This window comes from Silene latifolia, unplaced genomic scaffold (assembly GCF_048544455.1).
Source record: "Silene latifolia isolate original U9 population unplaced genomic scaffold, ASM4854445v1 scaffold_79, whole genome shotgun sequence".
Classification (NCBI taxonomy): Eukaryota; Viridiplantae; Streptophyta; class Magnoliopsida; order Caryophyllales; family Caryophyllaceae; genus Silene; species Silene latifolia.
In genome coordinates this window covers 2,127,588-2,141,557 of record NW_027413701.1, presented here as the reverse complement: position 1 = coordinate 2,141,557, position 13,970 = coordinate 2,127,588, and the positions used below count along the sequence as shown (strand labels likewise).

Below are 13,970 nucleotides of genomic sequence, written 5' to 3'. Positions count from 1 at the left end.
TCTTCCATAAATCCCCAAGACTTTCTGAATTAATTCTTTCATGTTTTGCAAAGTGTTTTAAAGATTTAAATCGTGTCTCTTGCAAAATCTTTTTAAAAGTCTTCAAGTGTCTTTCAGTTTCTACAGTCGTGGCCACTGTTACTTTTCTATACTAAACTCTCTTGCTTAAAAGTGTTGATCTTGTAAAAGTTGTCCACCTCTATTCTTTGTTAAGAATGTGTTAGTGGAAACTTGATCCTTTACATTTTAAGTGTGTTAGAAGAGTTTAAGACGGAGTAGTCTTTTACTCTTGACAACCGGAGTAGGTTGTGAGTTGGCAATCGGAGTAGATTGCGAGTTAGCTTGTCATAGAACGGAGTAGTTCTTGTACTAGCTTTGCAACCGGAGTAGGTTGGCGTCTTTTATTACAAGGGTCTTTTAGTTGTCGGAGTAGATCACTAAAGGAAAGTAATAAAAAGGTAGATTGGACGTAGGCACTTTAGTTTTTGCCGAACCAATTCAAAAACTCGTGTTCATTGTTTATCTCTTTAATTCCGCTGCTTTCTTACTTTGTTTGTTTGTTTTGTTTCGCTTAAACTTAGAAGCAACAGTTCATCATCTTGTCGTATTTGGTCTGTAATACTCACAAGCTGAGACAAATAGATACATCAGAACTATTGTTGCTTTCATACTTCAAACAAACATTCATTGTAACTTTGTTTGTTTTGTTTCGCTTAAACTTAGAAGTAATAGTTCATCATCTTTGTCGTATTTGGTCTGCAGATAATACTCCACAACCGAGACAAATAGATACGATCGAAACGATTGTTGCTTTCATACTTCAGCAAACATTAATTGTGATACTTGTTCAATCTTTCAATATTATTCAAAGTATCATCTAATCTCTTTTGTTCACTTAACTTACTTTAATCCAATAAAGTTGAAGTTAAATTTTTAAAAAGGGTACCTAATTCACCCCCTCCCCCTCTTAGGTACTTGAATCCATAAACTCAACATATATGCCGAATATGGTGAAACTCTTACTGATGTTATTCCGTCTGTAACTGGAAATGAACATTCACCCGGTAGTTGTGGTTTTAACGCATCATATTTACGTGGAGAATGTTCATTTTCAGTTAGATCACTGATCACTGATATAAAACAATTAGATAATTACAATAGAAATATAAAAATAAAATATTTATCAAAAAACATTCATACCGTCCTAAATACAAACTCGTGCAATTTTGCACGGGTTTAAAACTAGTATAGGGTTATAGGTAGCAACTCTAGGAAATGATAAAATGCAGTAATAAATGTTTAACAAACAATTTATTAATAAAAAACAAAATCACATCCTACCCATTTTCTTAACTGGCGGGTCACAAACACAAAAAAGACACTATTTAACATTTCAGACGAATCGTTCCGTCAAAATAAGAATTTGTGTCCCAAATTACCTTGATGAGAGGAACACACGTAGTTCAATTTAACCTTAACACCAAGATTTTATTCATTCCGATCAGTAAATAGAGGTAATTTCTTCCTAATTTTCACTTTATTTATATGTGGGGTTCTGTTCATTCCCCTGAAATGTAATCATCAACTGCATTATTGATAAAATTTCATTACTGTTGGTTTTAATTTGGTGCGTGTAAAATTGATGGTTTTGATTGTTCATCATTTGAGTATGGACGAATTATAGTACCTGCGATTCTTTGGAAATTGCCTCATTTGCTTTTTGCTAAAGAATTAAGGTTGTGTTTGAGCATGGAATAGTTATGTTATAGGTTTGCATAGGCGTATCCACGGGGTGCAGTGGATGCACCCGCACCCCCTGTTTCTGCAAAAATAAGTAAAACAAACAGCGTATATGTTTCAGTAGTATTTAGTTGGTGCAGTGGTTTGAGTCCCACCATCTTCCCCCTGCCATTCAGGTTCAAATCCAGCTACTAGCATTTTATTTTTTTGGTGGTCTTTGGGTTTCGAGATTTATTGGCCCATTTCATCAACTAAAAAAGCAAGCATTAATTACAACTTCTAACCCATTTCATATATTCATGGCATTATTACCCCTATCATACTTGGGTTATATTAAATATTAATTACTACTTTTTTTTTTGATGGAAAATATTAATTACTACTTTTAGCTATTTAGATGTATTCATGTATGAACCTCAAAATTTCCCTCAAAAAAAATGTATGAACCTCAAAAAAAATTTATTTCATTTAAGCAACCTTTATTACCATATGTTTAAGTGTTATTCTATAGATAATATAAATTGTTATGTTTTGATGTTATGGATGACCAAGATAAATATTTTATTATTTGTAATAGTGATAAAATAATATTTTCAATGAAAAAATTTTCGTAGAAATCCGCACCCCCGTTACTAGAATCCTGGAGACGCCACTGTAGGTTTGAGTCAAATTCATGACCTTTCATGTTCGTCCATGGAACCTAGGTCGTAGAGATTGGTTATCGAGTCTTCCTCCGAACGTTCTGATTTCTGAACTTGGTACTGTCTGATTTGTATAATAGTATATGAATCCCACCATAATGGGTGTTAATTTCCAGGCCATATCTGCTTAGCAGGGCCGGTCCTAAACATTTCGAGGCCCTAGGCAAAATAATAAAACGGGACCCTTTTAGAAAAATTACTTCGATTAATAAAAAAAAACCATGTGTCTTTATTAATACATGGTATATTTTTTTGCCTACGAGCATTTTGAGATGCAAAATCATCAATAATAACATCGACATTAATGTTTTCCAAAAGTTCTTTCTCGATTGACAACATTGCAAGACCATTCAACCGTTCTTCCGACATCGACGACCTCAAGTAGGATTTAATCAACTTTAACTTCGAAAAACTTCTTTCGGCTGATGCCACGGTTACCGGTACTGTTAGAAAGATTCTATATGCGATTGAAGCATTTGGATAACAATCTGCACATTTGATAAACTCAAGAATATCAGTGGCGGACAACAATGTATTTGGCAAAGTAGATTGTAAAACTTTTAATTCTGAGTAAAGATCATTTAAATCAACATCAAATGTATATGTATAGTGAAAAGTTACACAACATTCTCTCAATTCATTTTCATCTAATGACTTTAACTTTTTTGAATCAAACAAAAATCCAAAAATACTTTCAAAAGTTTTTAGTTGCTCAAATCTACTTTTCAAAGAATTAATTGCCATATCAACAACCACCAAAAAATACTCAAGTCTAAATACTTCTTCAGGCGATTTATTTTGTTCTTCATTAGTTTCATCAAAATGTCTTTTTCTAATAATGCGACGCTTTGTCGGAAGTGTAGGTTCTACATCCATATCAAGAGCAATATTTTTAGCAATATTAATACAAGAAAGAAATCCATCAACTCTAAACTCCTCAAAATATGATATTATACCTTCAACATGTACTATTGTGGTGTCAATACACATGGACTTAGATTGCAATTTCTTACTTACTTTGTTTATGACAAATAAAATTTCATACCAAATAATCATGCCAAGCAAAAAATCAAAACTCCCAAGTGAATTATACAAACTTTCAGCCTCACTCTTTGACATTGCATCATTATCACACGAATCATATAAAACTGACAAAGCCACCCTTAACTCGGGTGCTTGAAATCTAATAGCTTTAACACTTTTAATTCGACTCTCCCAACGAGTATTAGATAAAAATTTTAAAGTAAGTTCGGGAACATTATCAAGCAAAATTTTCCATCTTTTTGACGAACTAGAAAACAATGCATATATGCGTTGTACAATACCAAAAAATGAAACAGCCCTAGTACAAGAATGTGCCATATCACTAAGAGCAAGATTTAAACTATGACAAGCACAAGGCATATATAATGCACTAGGGTTCACTTCAAGTAAACGTTTTTGTACGCCTTTGTGCTTCCCTTTCATATTGGAACCATTATCATAACCTTGACCTCTTATATCATCAATATTAAGATCAAGAGGCTTTAAAACCTTTTGTAATTCAATAAAAAGTCCTAATCCCATTGTATCATTCACCTCCAAAAATTCTAAAAAGTACTCCTCAATTTTTATTTTTTCATTTGACATATTCACGCATCGTACTATCAAAGTCATTTGTTCTTGATGAAAAATATCAGGAGTACAATCAAGAATTATAGAAAAATATTTTGCCTCTTTGATAATTTTGATTATAGAACTTTTCACATTATAAGCCAAAAGAGATATAAGTTCATTTTGAATTTTATGTCCAAGGTAATGATGATAAATATCATGATTTTGAATCCGTCTAACATGATCTTGCATTACCACATCAAATTCAGCAATCATTTCAATCAAACCTAAGAAATTACCATTATTATCTTGATATAATTTTTCATGAGATCCTCTAAATGCCAAGTTATGAGTAGCAAGACACTTCACGGCTGAAAAAATTCTAAGTAATACTTGCCTCCATCGATTTTTTTTCTTTCATAATTATTTCCTGCAAGTTTTTATCAATTGTTTCACACTTATCTAGCCTTACTCTCGTTTTATTCCAAATAATCATATTATTCATATGCTCCGTACTATTTTCGTGTTGAGTTAGTCTTTCACTAATACGCTTCCAATCACATAAACCATCATTTGCCAACAAACTTTTACTAGTAATTGATTTAAACAACTTGCAGCAAAAACAAAATACTTTGTCAACACGTTTAGAATAAACTAACCATTTTCTATCACTAATCTCACCATTGTTCATCTTTCTAGAAAAATAAGCATATTTAAAATGTCTATTATTATCATCAAGAGGAAAGTCAATATCCAATTCTCTTATAGGTCCCTTTTCAACTATAGAATCTCTTGTCTTGTTATCAAGATTAATCCAATTTATAGGATCATAAATATCAATAATAAACGTATTTGGCACATCATTTGGCAAGTTAGACTCATTTCCAACATTATCTTCATTAACATCCATTGATACATCATTTGGCAAATTAGACTCATTTTCAACATTATTGTCATTAACATCAATTGGCACATCATTTGACAAATTTTCATTAATAGAATTGTGCAAACTTTCATTTGGGTGAGACAAATTTCTAGGGACAACATTTCCAAATACAAATTTATGAATAACACCTTGTTGTGATTTTATTAAATCCTCAGTAAGTTTTTTTTTCTTTTCTCACATCCGGATAAGTGTTTTTTAGGCAACATTGATAATCGATAATTCACAAACAAAGATAGCAAAACAACATTTAACAATAAAGGCTAAAAATCGGAAAAAAAAAAAAAAATCATGTAACAGCAGCACAAAATTCCCCAGCAGTACAATTAATATGACAAATTGACAATATTCAATAACTAAAATTGAAATTAATAATAATTTAATAAAAATTGAAGCAAAGAAATAGGATTAGAACACCCTGATTCCTTTGAATGTTTGCAATAGGCAGATCGGCAAAGAGAGTGATTGAAGAACCCTAGAAATTGAAGAACCCTAGAAATTGAAGAACCCTAGCAATAGGTGAACGATTGAACAAAAGTCGATGAACAGCCTAGCAGTAGAGTCGTAGAGACGATTAAACAAAGAGAGTAATTGAAGAACCCTAGAAATTTTAGAATAAAAAATAATTTTGGGATTTGGAAATATAGAGAGAGAGAGAGGAGATAATAATTAAATGTAGAAAATGAATAAAGTTGTTGCTGCAATGTTGTTTCTCTGCTTGTCGGTTCGTGCGTAAAATTTAGAATTTTTTTTTTTTTTTTTTTTTTGTCTTCTCAAGATTGGGTCCTTCTCATTGTTGGGCCCTTGTCACAAAACCCAGCAAACAAGGCTATGGGCCGGCCCTGCTGCTTAGTATGAATGTATTGTACGTGCATAGTTATCCCTTTATTTTGAATGCACATTTCAGGTAGAGAGATGAGTTCATCTTTAGAACGTGGTAAACATGTCATTTACACAAGAAGTTGTTCGGATAGGATCAGCAGTTTACCGGATGAACTGCTTGCTCACATGCTTTCATTTCTACCAACAAGGTGTGTCGTGGGTACAAGTGTTCTCTCAACTAGATGGCGTTACCTTTTTACATTGTCGACTTTTCTTTCTTTTGACGATACACCATGTTTTGATGGTGGGCCATATGTTCCTCGTTTCGGATGCCTTAAGAACATAGACCCGGTTCAAAAAAGGAGATTTAGGAACTTTGTTGAAAAGGTTTTGGAATTGCTTCAAATTGTACCCATCAAGAAATTTAGTCTAGTCTGTCATGGTGACTACGATAAGTCGGATATAAATGCATGGGTTAGTTATGCGGTACAAAAGGGAGTTCAAGATCTTGATTATCAAGTTAATGTGCAGGTGGATCATGAGCCTCCTTTCATGTGTGAAACACTTGTGGGATTGAAAATGATCCTTTATCAGCCTGCTTTCCAAGACTCAAGATCCTTTGTCTTGAGGATGTCAGCATCTTAGATAATGATACTCGCCGTCATGTTATGATTTCTACTAGACTACTTAAAGTTCTAAGAATAGAAAATTGTTTGAATGGGTTGGCATCAACTAATAATTGATTTTTTTTCCTTTTGGTGTAGATATTGAGCAATTAAGAAATTTCCTCATTTGTGGATTGTGGTTCTTGACACGCCTAAAATGTCGCACTAAAAGACGGCCAAATTAACAATTTATATACCACTAAACACACTAATTAGCACTAATTATAAACTAGGAAAATAGCAAGCAAGAGATCGAACCCAAGAGAAGATGGGTTTTGCAATAGTGAAATTAAAAGAGCAATTAGAACAATTGTGACAACAATAACAACAAATATGTAAAAAGGGGAGGGGGGGGGGTTGAGTTTTCAAGGACAATTAAAGGAAATTCAAACAAGAGTATGCAACAAGTAATCAAGGAAGAGAGTTTTAAGATGGAAATTAATCAATTTTAAGAGAGACTTAACCCGACCCAAAGTTAGGCACTTTAGTTGACAAAACCCCTCAATCAATCCTTCTAATCAATATTATTGTCCTATTAGTGAGATTAAATCTCCAAATTCCCTTAATTAGAAGTCAATCACAACGAAATCACACTTAATGATTGACCCAACTTATCAACTCCTCTAGTGGAAATCACACACATAGATTCATTAACAAGAAGATGAAGCAATAAGAATCTAATTGGTGGAATTACTCACAATGAAATCACAATTAATGAGCAATCACAACTTAATCTCTCAAATGTTAATTAAACCAAGAAGAAATCACATTTATTAGTCTAATAACAAGTTGTTCCAACATGGGATTACAAGAAAATCACACTTAATAAACCCAACAACAATAAATTAAGGAACTTGGAAAGATTATGTAACAAAGAAATCACACTTAATCACAATAATCAAACAAGGATTCCAAAATTAAGCAATTAAACACAAGAGATTAAGAACAATAATAATAATTAAGGAAAGATTAGGGAGTCTTATAACCAAAGATTAAGCTTTTGAGTCGGATTAAGAAAGGGAGATTAGTTCTCCATGCTTAGATCTAAACCCAATTCAAAAAGATGAAAATATTCCCAAATTACAACTTGATTAATTAAAAGTAGCATAAGATGTCTTAACCTAGAGCAAAACATCCTATATATAGTCTAAAGTAACCTAATAATCATAGGCTTAACACAAGAGAAGCCCGTAATACAAAACGGCAACAATCCCAGAAAAGTCGCACCATGCGAGTTCTGGGCCTGGAAAACTCGCACGGTGCGAGTTTGGTCCTAGAACGCGTCTTTCTTTCGTGCTTCCTTTGATCCTTTGGAAGGCTTTCTCGTGGTATTTCTTCAAGCTTGTTCTTGGCTCTTCCTTGGACACTTCTCTCGATCTCTTGGCTTCTTAATCTTCACTTGAATTCATGCTAAATGGTGAAGCATTCGGAATTGGTTAAACAATGTAAAAATTGTCAAAAACCACCCCTAAATGTTACCAAATGAGCTCAAAATGGTGCCAAAACTTAGTAGAAATAGGAGCTCATCAAACACCCCACACTTAGCCCTTTGCTCGTCCCAAGCAAACTAGAGTAAACCTAATCACCATCTAGGCCAAGAAATTATGGGCACTCCTAATTTCCCACTCTTCATCTCACTTCTTCCTTCTTATGTCATCCCTCGACTAAGATTATGGTCACTTTCCTTCATAACTCCAATAAGTAAGTGACCCAAATTCCACCAATACGAACCTCTCTTCTCTCACTCCCCCTCCTTATGTCATCCCTCTTCTAAGATTATCCTAAGTCCACCAATTCATCCATTCATCCTTTCCCAAAACTCATCACATTCTCCTTATTACTCCCCCTTATCACTCCACTTGGTTCATACAAGGCTACCATGGTCATCAAAGCCTCTCCTATCTATCAATTTGGCAACCTCAAACACCTTCATTTCAACAACTCTCTAGCAACTCAACAATCAAACACAACCTCTCCAACAATGCATAATACAAGTCAACGCAATCCCAACAACAAGTATGACAAGCACTAGTAACAAAGTAAGCTTCCGAATCCCCCTCCTAGCCTTGGCACACTACTATCCTACCCTTCCGGCCTTCTAGAGCTCCGCCACTTATGTCACCAACTCCAAATGGAAGTAGTCATGTATGTGACATGATTTCAAGGTTTCAAAGAGGTCACAAGTTTTTTCAATTTTTTTTCCTACTTCTCTCATTTTGCCTAAACCGCCCTTTCGGGTTTTCGGTTTAGCTCTTTTCCTCACCTCTACTCTCGTGGCTCGCACTCTTTTTTTCATTTTGCCCGGAGCGGCCTTTCGGGTTTTCACTCCGGCCTCGGCCACTTTCCACTTTTGCCTAGGATGCCCTTTCGGGTTTTCATCCTAACCGGATTTTTCTCTTTTTTTTTTTTTTTTTTTTTTTTTTTTTTTTTAAGATGAAATACAATGCATGGAATTCAATATATTACAATATATACATGATACCAACTCATGCCCACCCCACACTTAAATCTTCACTTTGTCCCCAAAGTGTGAGGTGAACACCCTAAACTCACTCAAGAGTGTGAGCTTGAGGCACCTCCAAAGTTCGGAGGTCCTCCTCTTCTTCTTGATTCTCTTCTTCTTCTTCGAAATCTAGCCATTTCGGCTCTTGTTTCCTCAACCTTAGTCTCACTATACCCTTGGTATTGGGTGGGGAATTGATGCATGAATTGAGCATTCATCGCGGCCACCATATTAAAAGTTGCGTTTGAAGTATAACGCATCTCTTCCAAATCCTCTTGATAGTGGTGGTAGCGGTTTTCGGTGATTCCCCACCGAGCATTCTCCGTTAGTTGTATTTGGGAGAGGGTAGACTCAATGTTTGAGACACGGTTGGTGATGTTGGTTTGCCATGATTGGAAGGCCGGGTAGTTGAATTGAGGGTCCGAAAAAGGATATTGTTGTTGTGTTTGTTGTGGCATTTGGAGTGGAGTGAAGTGAGGCTCATCATACGGGGCATTAGGCATGGGTTCATCAAATGATGCATCATTATGAGGCATGTCACCAAAAGTCAAAGCCCCCCCCCCTTGCGGTTGCTCTCCTCCCTCATCCTCTTCCGGCTCAACTACTTGGGCTCTATCAACCCAAAGGTACACAAAGGCATCGTCGGGAGGCATGTAGAAATCTTGTGCACTCCCCCAACCCAAGGGTGAGTTAGAGGGACGGGGTAGGTACATGTAATGCTTGGAGTTTTGCCCACCCATGCACCAAATGACCACGGGGGTGATTTTATCAACCACCTCAATCATTTTGGCGTGCTTCAAGTAATGGTAGTCAATTTGACCACTACCATCGAGTTCATAAGCATTGGGTGGAAATGGTACACCCGTCTTTTGTACAATCAATTCGATCATGCCCCCAATAAAAATGGTCCCTTTTGGATTCTTTTGTAGTTCAAGGCAACCACTCACAAACAAATACACCCAATCCGGTACTCCCCTTCCTTTCGGGGTCATCGACCATAGACATTGAATTTGTTGATATTGCATTTTTGTTGGTTCGGTCATGACCAAGAAGTTGGTGTTTATATGACGGCTTAGGAGGCGCAAGACCGGGTTGGGGATGGTGGTATTCTTTGAGTTTCCATGACGCACATCTCCCGTAATATCATTCCAAAAAGCACTCATCAATTTTTTGTGAAGATTTTCCTTGATGGGGGCTTTGGTGATATGTAGGGCCTCTCGTACCTCATCATAAGTCAATGTATGGGTAAGGCGGCATGCCCGAAATTTGATCCCCGGGACCTTGTCCCTTCCCAATTTCACTTTTTCCAACGAAGATAGAAACTCAAAGGTAACACCCCTTCGGGTGTGTGCGGCCAAGTTAGTGTAGGTCTCAAGTCCAACTTTTTCCAAGAGCATTCGGGTCAAGTCAAGCATTCCCAATTCCGAAAGAACATCGTGGTCTAGGAACTTAGTTTGTACCATAGTTGACACCGAAGCAAACTTCTTCCAATTTGAGAGGGCCTTGTCTCGGAGGCCCTCCTTACCCGAGTATTCATTTTCATCATAATCCGAGGCTCCCTTGGGTCCTTTTGAAGAGGAAGGCTCGGTTGCTTTGCCTTTGCCCATTGTAGAACAATTGATTTTTCAGAAAACACAATTTTTGTGGAAAAGATTTGGGTGAGGCAAAAGAACAAACACCTAATATGCACTACAAAAATGAAGTGTTAATTAGTTATTTGTTGAAATAAAAACACCTCACAAGTTAAAAGATTGTTTAAGGACAACTTCAACACAATTAAACAACTAAATTTCAATTTTGAAGCACTCAAATTCGAAATCTAGTAAACTATGAATGACAAGGAGAAGAATAAGGTGTTAGTTATACCTCCCTTTGATCCTTGTTTGTGTTGTTGCACTACTACAATTTTACTCAAAGAGGACGCCCCTTAGAGTACGGTTGGACACGGAACCGTCTTATATCAGTCAAAAAATTTGGCGCCATTATTGAATACATACTTAGGACGGTTAATAGAGACAACCGTCCTCATTGTAAAACTAACAAGGACGGTTGGTCAATACAACCGTCTTCTTATTAAAATACAAGACGGTTATATTAGTCGACCGTCTTCTTGTATGATCCAAAATCCCAAACCTGCTATACCTCTGCTTATTATTCAAACAATACGCGATATACATGAAACCCTTCCTTATACCCTAAAGCACATAAACTACCATCATCGTCTGTCGTTCATATCTGACGCAACCACCAGCGTCTCGCAAACCACCGCCCCGACCTTCTTATTCATCATCGCCCTAAAGCAACAGCCTAGCACCGACCGCCGCCAGCCGTTCATCGCCTTATCGAGGTGTGTGTCAATCGTCATATTCTTCATTATGTACCTGATAAATCGTTTATTTAGTACAAATTGATTTCGTAACTATCATAATTGAACAATGAAATCAATGAAATCAATCATATTCTGCATTTATTTTAGAGAATTCGTTAATCTGCTTGTGCTATTGCTCCAATTTTTCGTTAATTTGCCTGTGCTTATCCCCAATCCCCTTACTCTGCTTGTGCTTATCTGTTTAATTGTTGATTTTGCTGAATTTATCAATCTTTGTTACTGCAAGCTCTTTCGTGTAAGACAGTTTTATAGTTAGATTATCATGAGACCAACCCTTATAATGGGAAATTGATGATCATTTGCCATAAAATTGGTGAATTATGGCAAATGATACACGGCAACAATTGTTTTTAGATTCTTCAATAAAGTTTAGGTCCTATTCTTCAACCATTAGTTTACAAATATGTAGGGATCAGAGGCCTAATACCAGGCTCAGTAACCCCATATTTAGGAAAGATTTGTCCTATGCAGTCAGCAACGACAACATTGATCTTATTGAGGTTATTTATTTTGTGTATCAAAAGTTGGTTACATTTCCATACTAAATTACCGACATAGTAACTTGTGACTTCTGTCAAATGTGGAGTAGAATTTGGCATTTTAATGAATTAGTCTATTTTAGTATTCTGATGTTCATGTTTTATCTAGTGAAATCATCTGTGTGTTTAGTTTTCGAAATTGATTTCTGGTATGACATCTCTGTCAATGTTTTACTTGTTCATCGTCTTTGTTTGCTATAAACCTTCCTAGTATTTGTAATCGGTCTTTATGTTGCATTCCCTGTGCTCCCGAAAACCTAGGTACTACAAAGATTCCACCCCTAGAAACATTCTTAGAAGAGTCTCGTACGGATACCAAACATGAGTACACGAGTTCCCCGAGGTGATATGAAGAGTCGAATTAACATATGTAATGACATGTTTAGAGTCACAACTCACAAGCATACGGTTCTTAGCCTGTGAACTCGGAGGTCTAGTAAGAGGCGTGTCTCATCAAGACAAAATTAAATCACTCAATCGTATTCGAATGAAACACCAAAGATAAAAAAAACACCGGAAGTGTCGAGCTAATAACATCTTTGAATTTTAAATAAAAAAGAATCATTCTTGGCAGAGGATATACCAATATGAGAATGTTATTGTACCCTCTATCAACACTCAATAACTATCCTTCCGAAATCTTTACAACCATCACATGAAATCCCACTACCCTAATTAACATCATTTTCGAACCTTCCCCGATTGTTTGTCACAGTCTCTCTTCCAGCAAGTCTTTCTTCTCGTTTTCATTTTCATTTTCATTTTCATTTTCATTTTCATTTTCATGCTCATATAATAAATTTGTTATTTGTCATATAATAAATTTGTTATTTGTCCAATTAAACCCCTCATTTAGGAAAGATTTGTCCTATACAAATCATTATCATATTTCGTGTGGTTTAAATACTTGCACATTGATAATCATATGTCCGTGTCTAGATGTCTATGAGACTTCAACTAGAATTCTAAGTCAAAAGTAAACAGAACTAGTAACTCAAGGAAATATACACACTAAATAAATTATATATAATGAAGTTTCCCATCCCTAGCCACAGCTACATATGGTCTCTGGGTTCTACCTTGGCTGACTGTGTTTGGAACACCAAAGGGCAAGGGCCCGGAAACAGCGCGAAGCTACTCTCGGTTTACGTCTTGCGAGAGGGTTGTAAATATTGAATGTCAATACTGAAATGCGCCTGTCGAACCAGGCTTAACTAAATTAAATAACTTAACAGACACATTAAACAGTATACTGATTACAAGTGACTGAGCGAGAATTGTCAGATTGAGACAGTAAGTACATAACATTATAACAGAACTCATCGATTGTGCATATAAAATTATACATTTGTACAAACCAGATTGAGCATTATCCTTCCTGATATCATTAGTGCTTCCTAAAGTGCCGTTGTGAAAGGGAGGGATATAGTGGCCCATATTCTAATGTGTCGGGACCTGATCAAGTGATTTAAAAGGAAAGCTTGTTCTCCTAGACTCATGATGAAAATTGATCTACAGAAGTCTTATGACTGTAGAACGGTCCTTTGTTCAAGAGATGCTAATTGTTTTACGGTTCCAAGGCTAGCCTAGAAAGAACTCTATGATCTACATTAAGAATTATATTCTCGCACAACAATTAGGTTGCAAAAAGGGATAGAAAAATTAATCATGTCAATTCGGAGGTGATCATGTCGAGTCCCGATCATGTAAATTAAGGCAATTCCCGAACTTAATTTAGGAGATAGGCAATTTTGAGGTGTGTGGGAACATGAGTTTATCGCTTTCTAAAATAACAACCATAATTATCGCTTCCTTTATTTTTTTTTCTAATCAATTATTTTTTCTTTTATGTGGACACTTTGTTATACTTGAATTTAGCTCAGGTTCATCTTCCATCAAATCATTTTTGACACTCTTTTATTAGCATTGTGTCACATCATCGTATTCAAATGAAAAAAAAGTGAAATACAGAATTTATGTGATTCTCGGAAGTCGGAATTTATCAATTTGGTATTCAGTTAGTCTTCTAACTTTTGACATTTGACTTATCTATATAATTAACTATATAGATAAAT

General features: G+C 35.7%; 1 protein-coding gene across 1 annotated transcript; it reads right to left on the bottom strand.

The window, feature by feature from the left end:
- Positions 1–2,578: 2,578 nt before the first annotated feature.
- On the bottom strand, positions 2,579–5,098 carry LOC141640371 (uncharacterized). Its single transcript, XM_074449176.1, has one exon. It carries the CDS (start codon positions 4,308–4,310, stop codon positions 2,601–2,603), a length of 1,710 nt encoding a protein of 569 aa, XP_074305277.1. The 5' UTR covers positions 4,311–5,098; the 3' UTR covers positions 2,579–2,600.
- Positions 5,099–13,970: the final 8,872 nt, after the last annotated feature.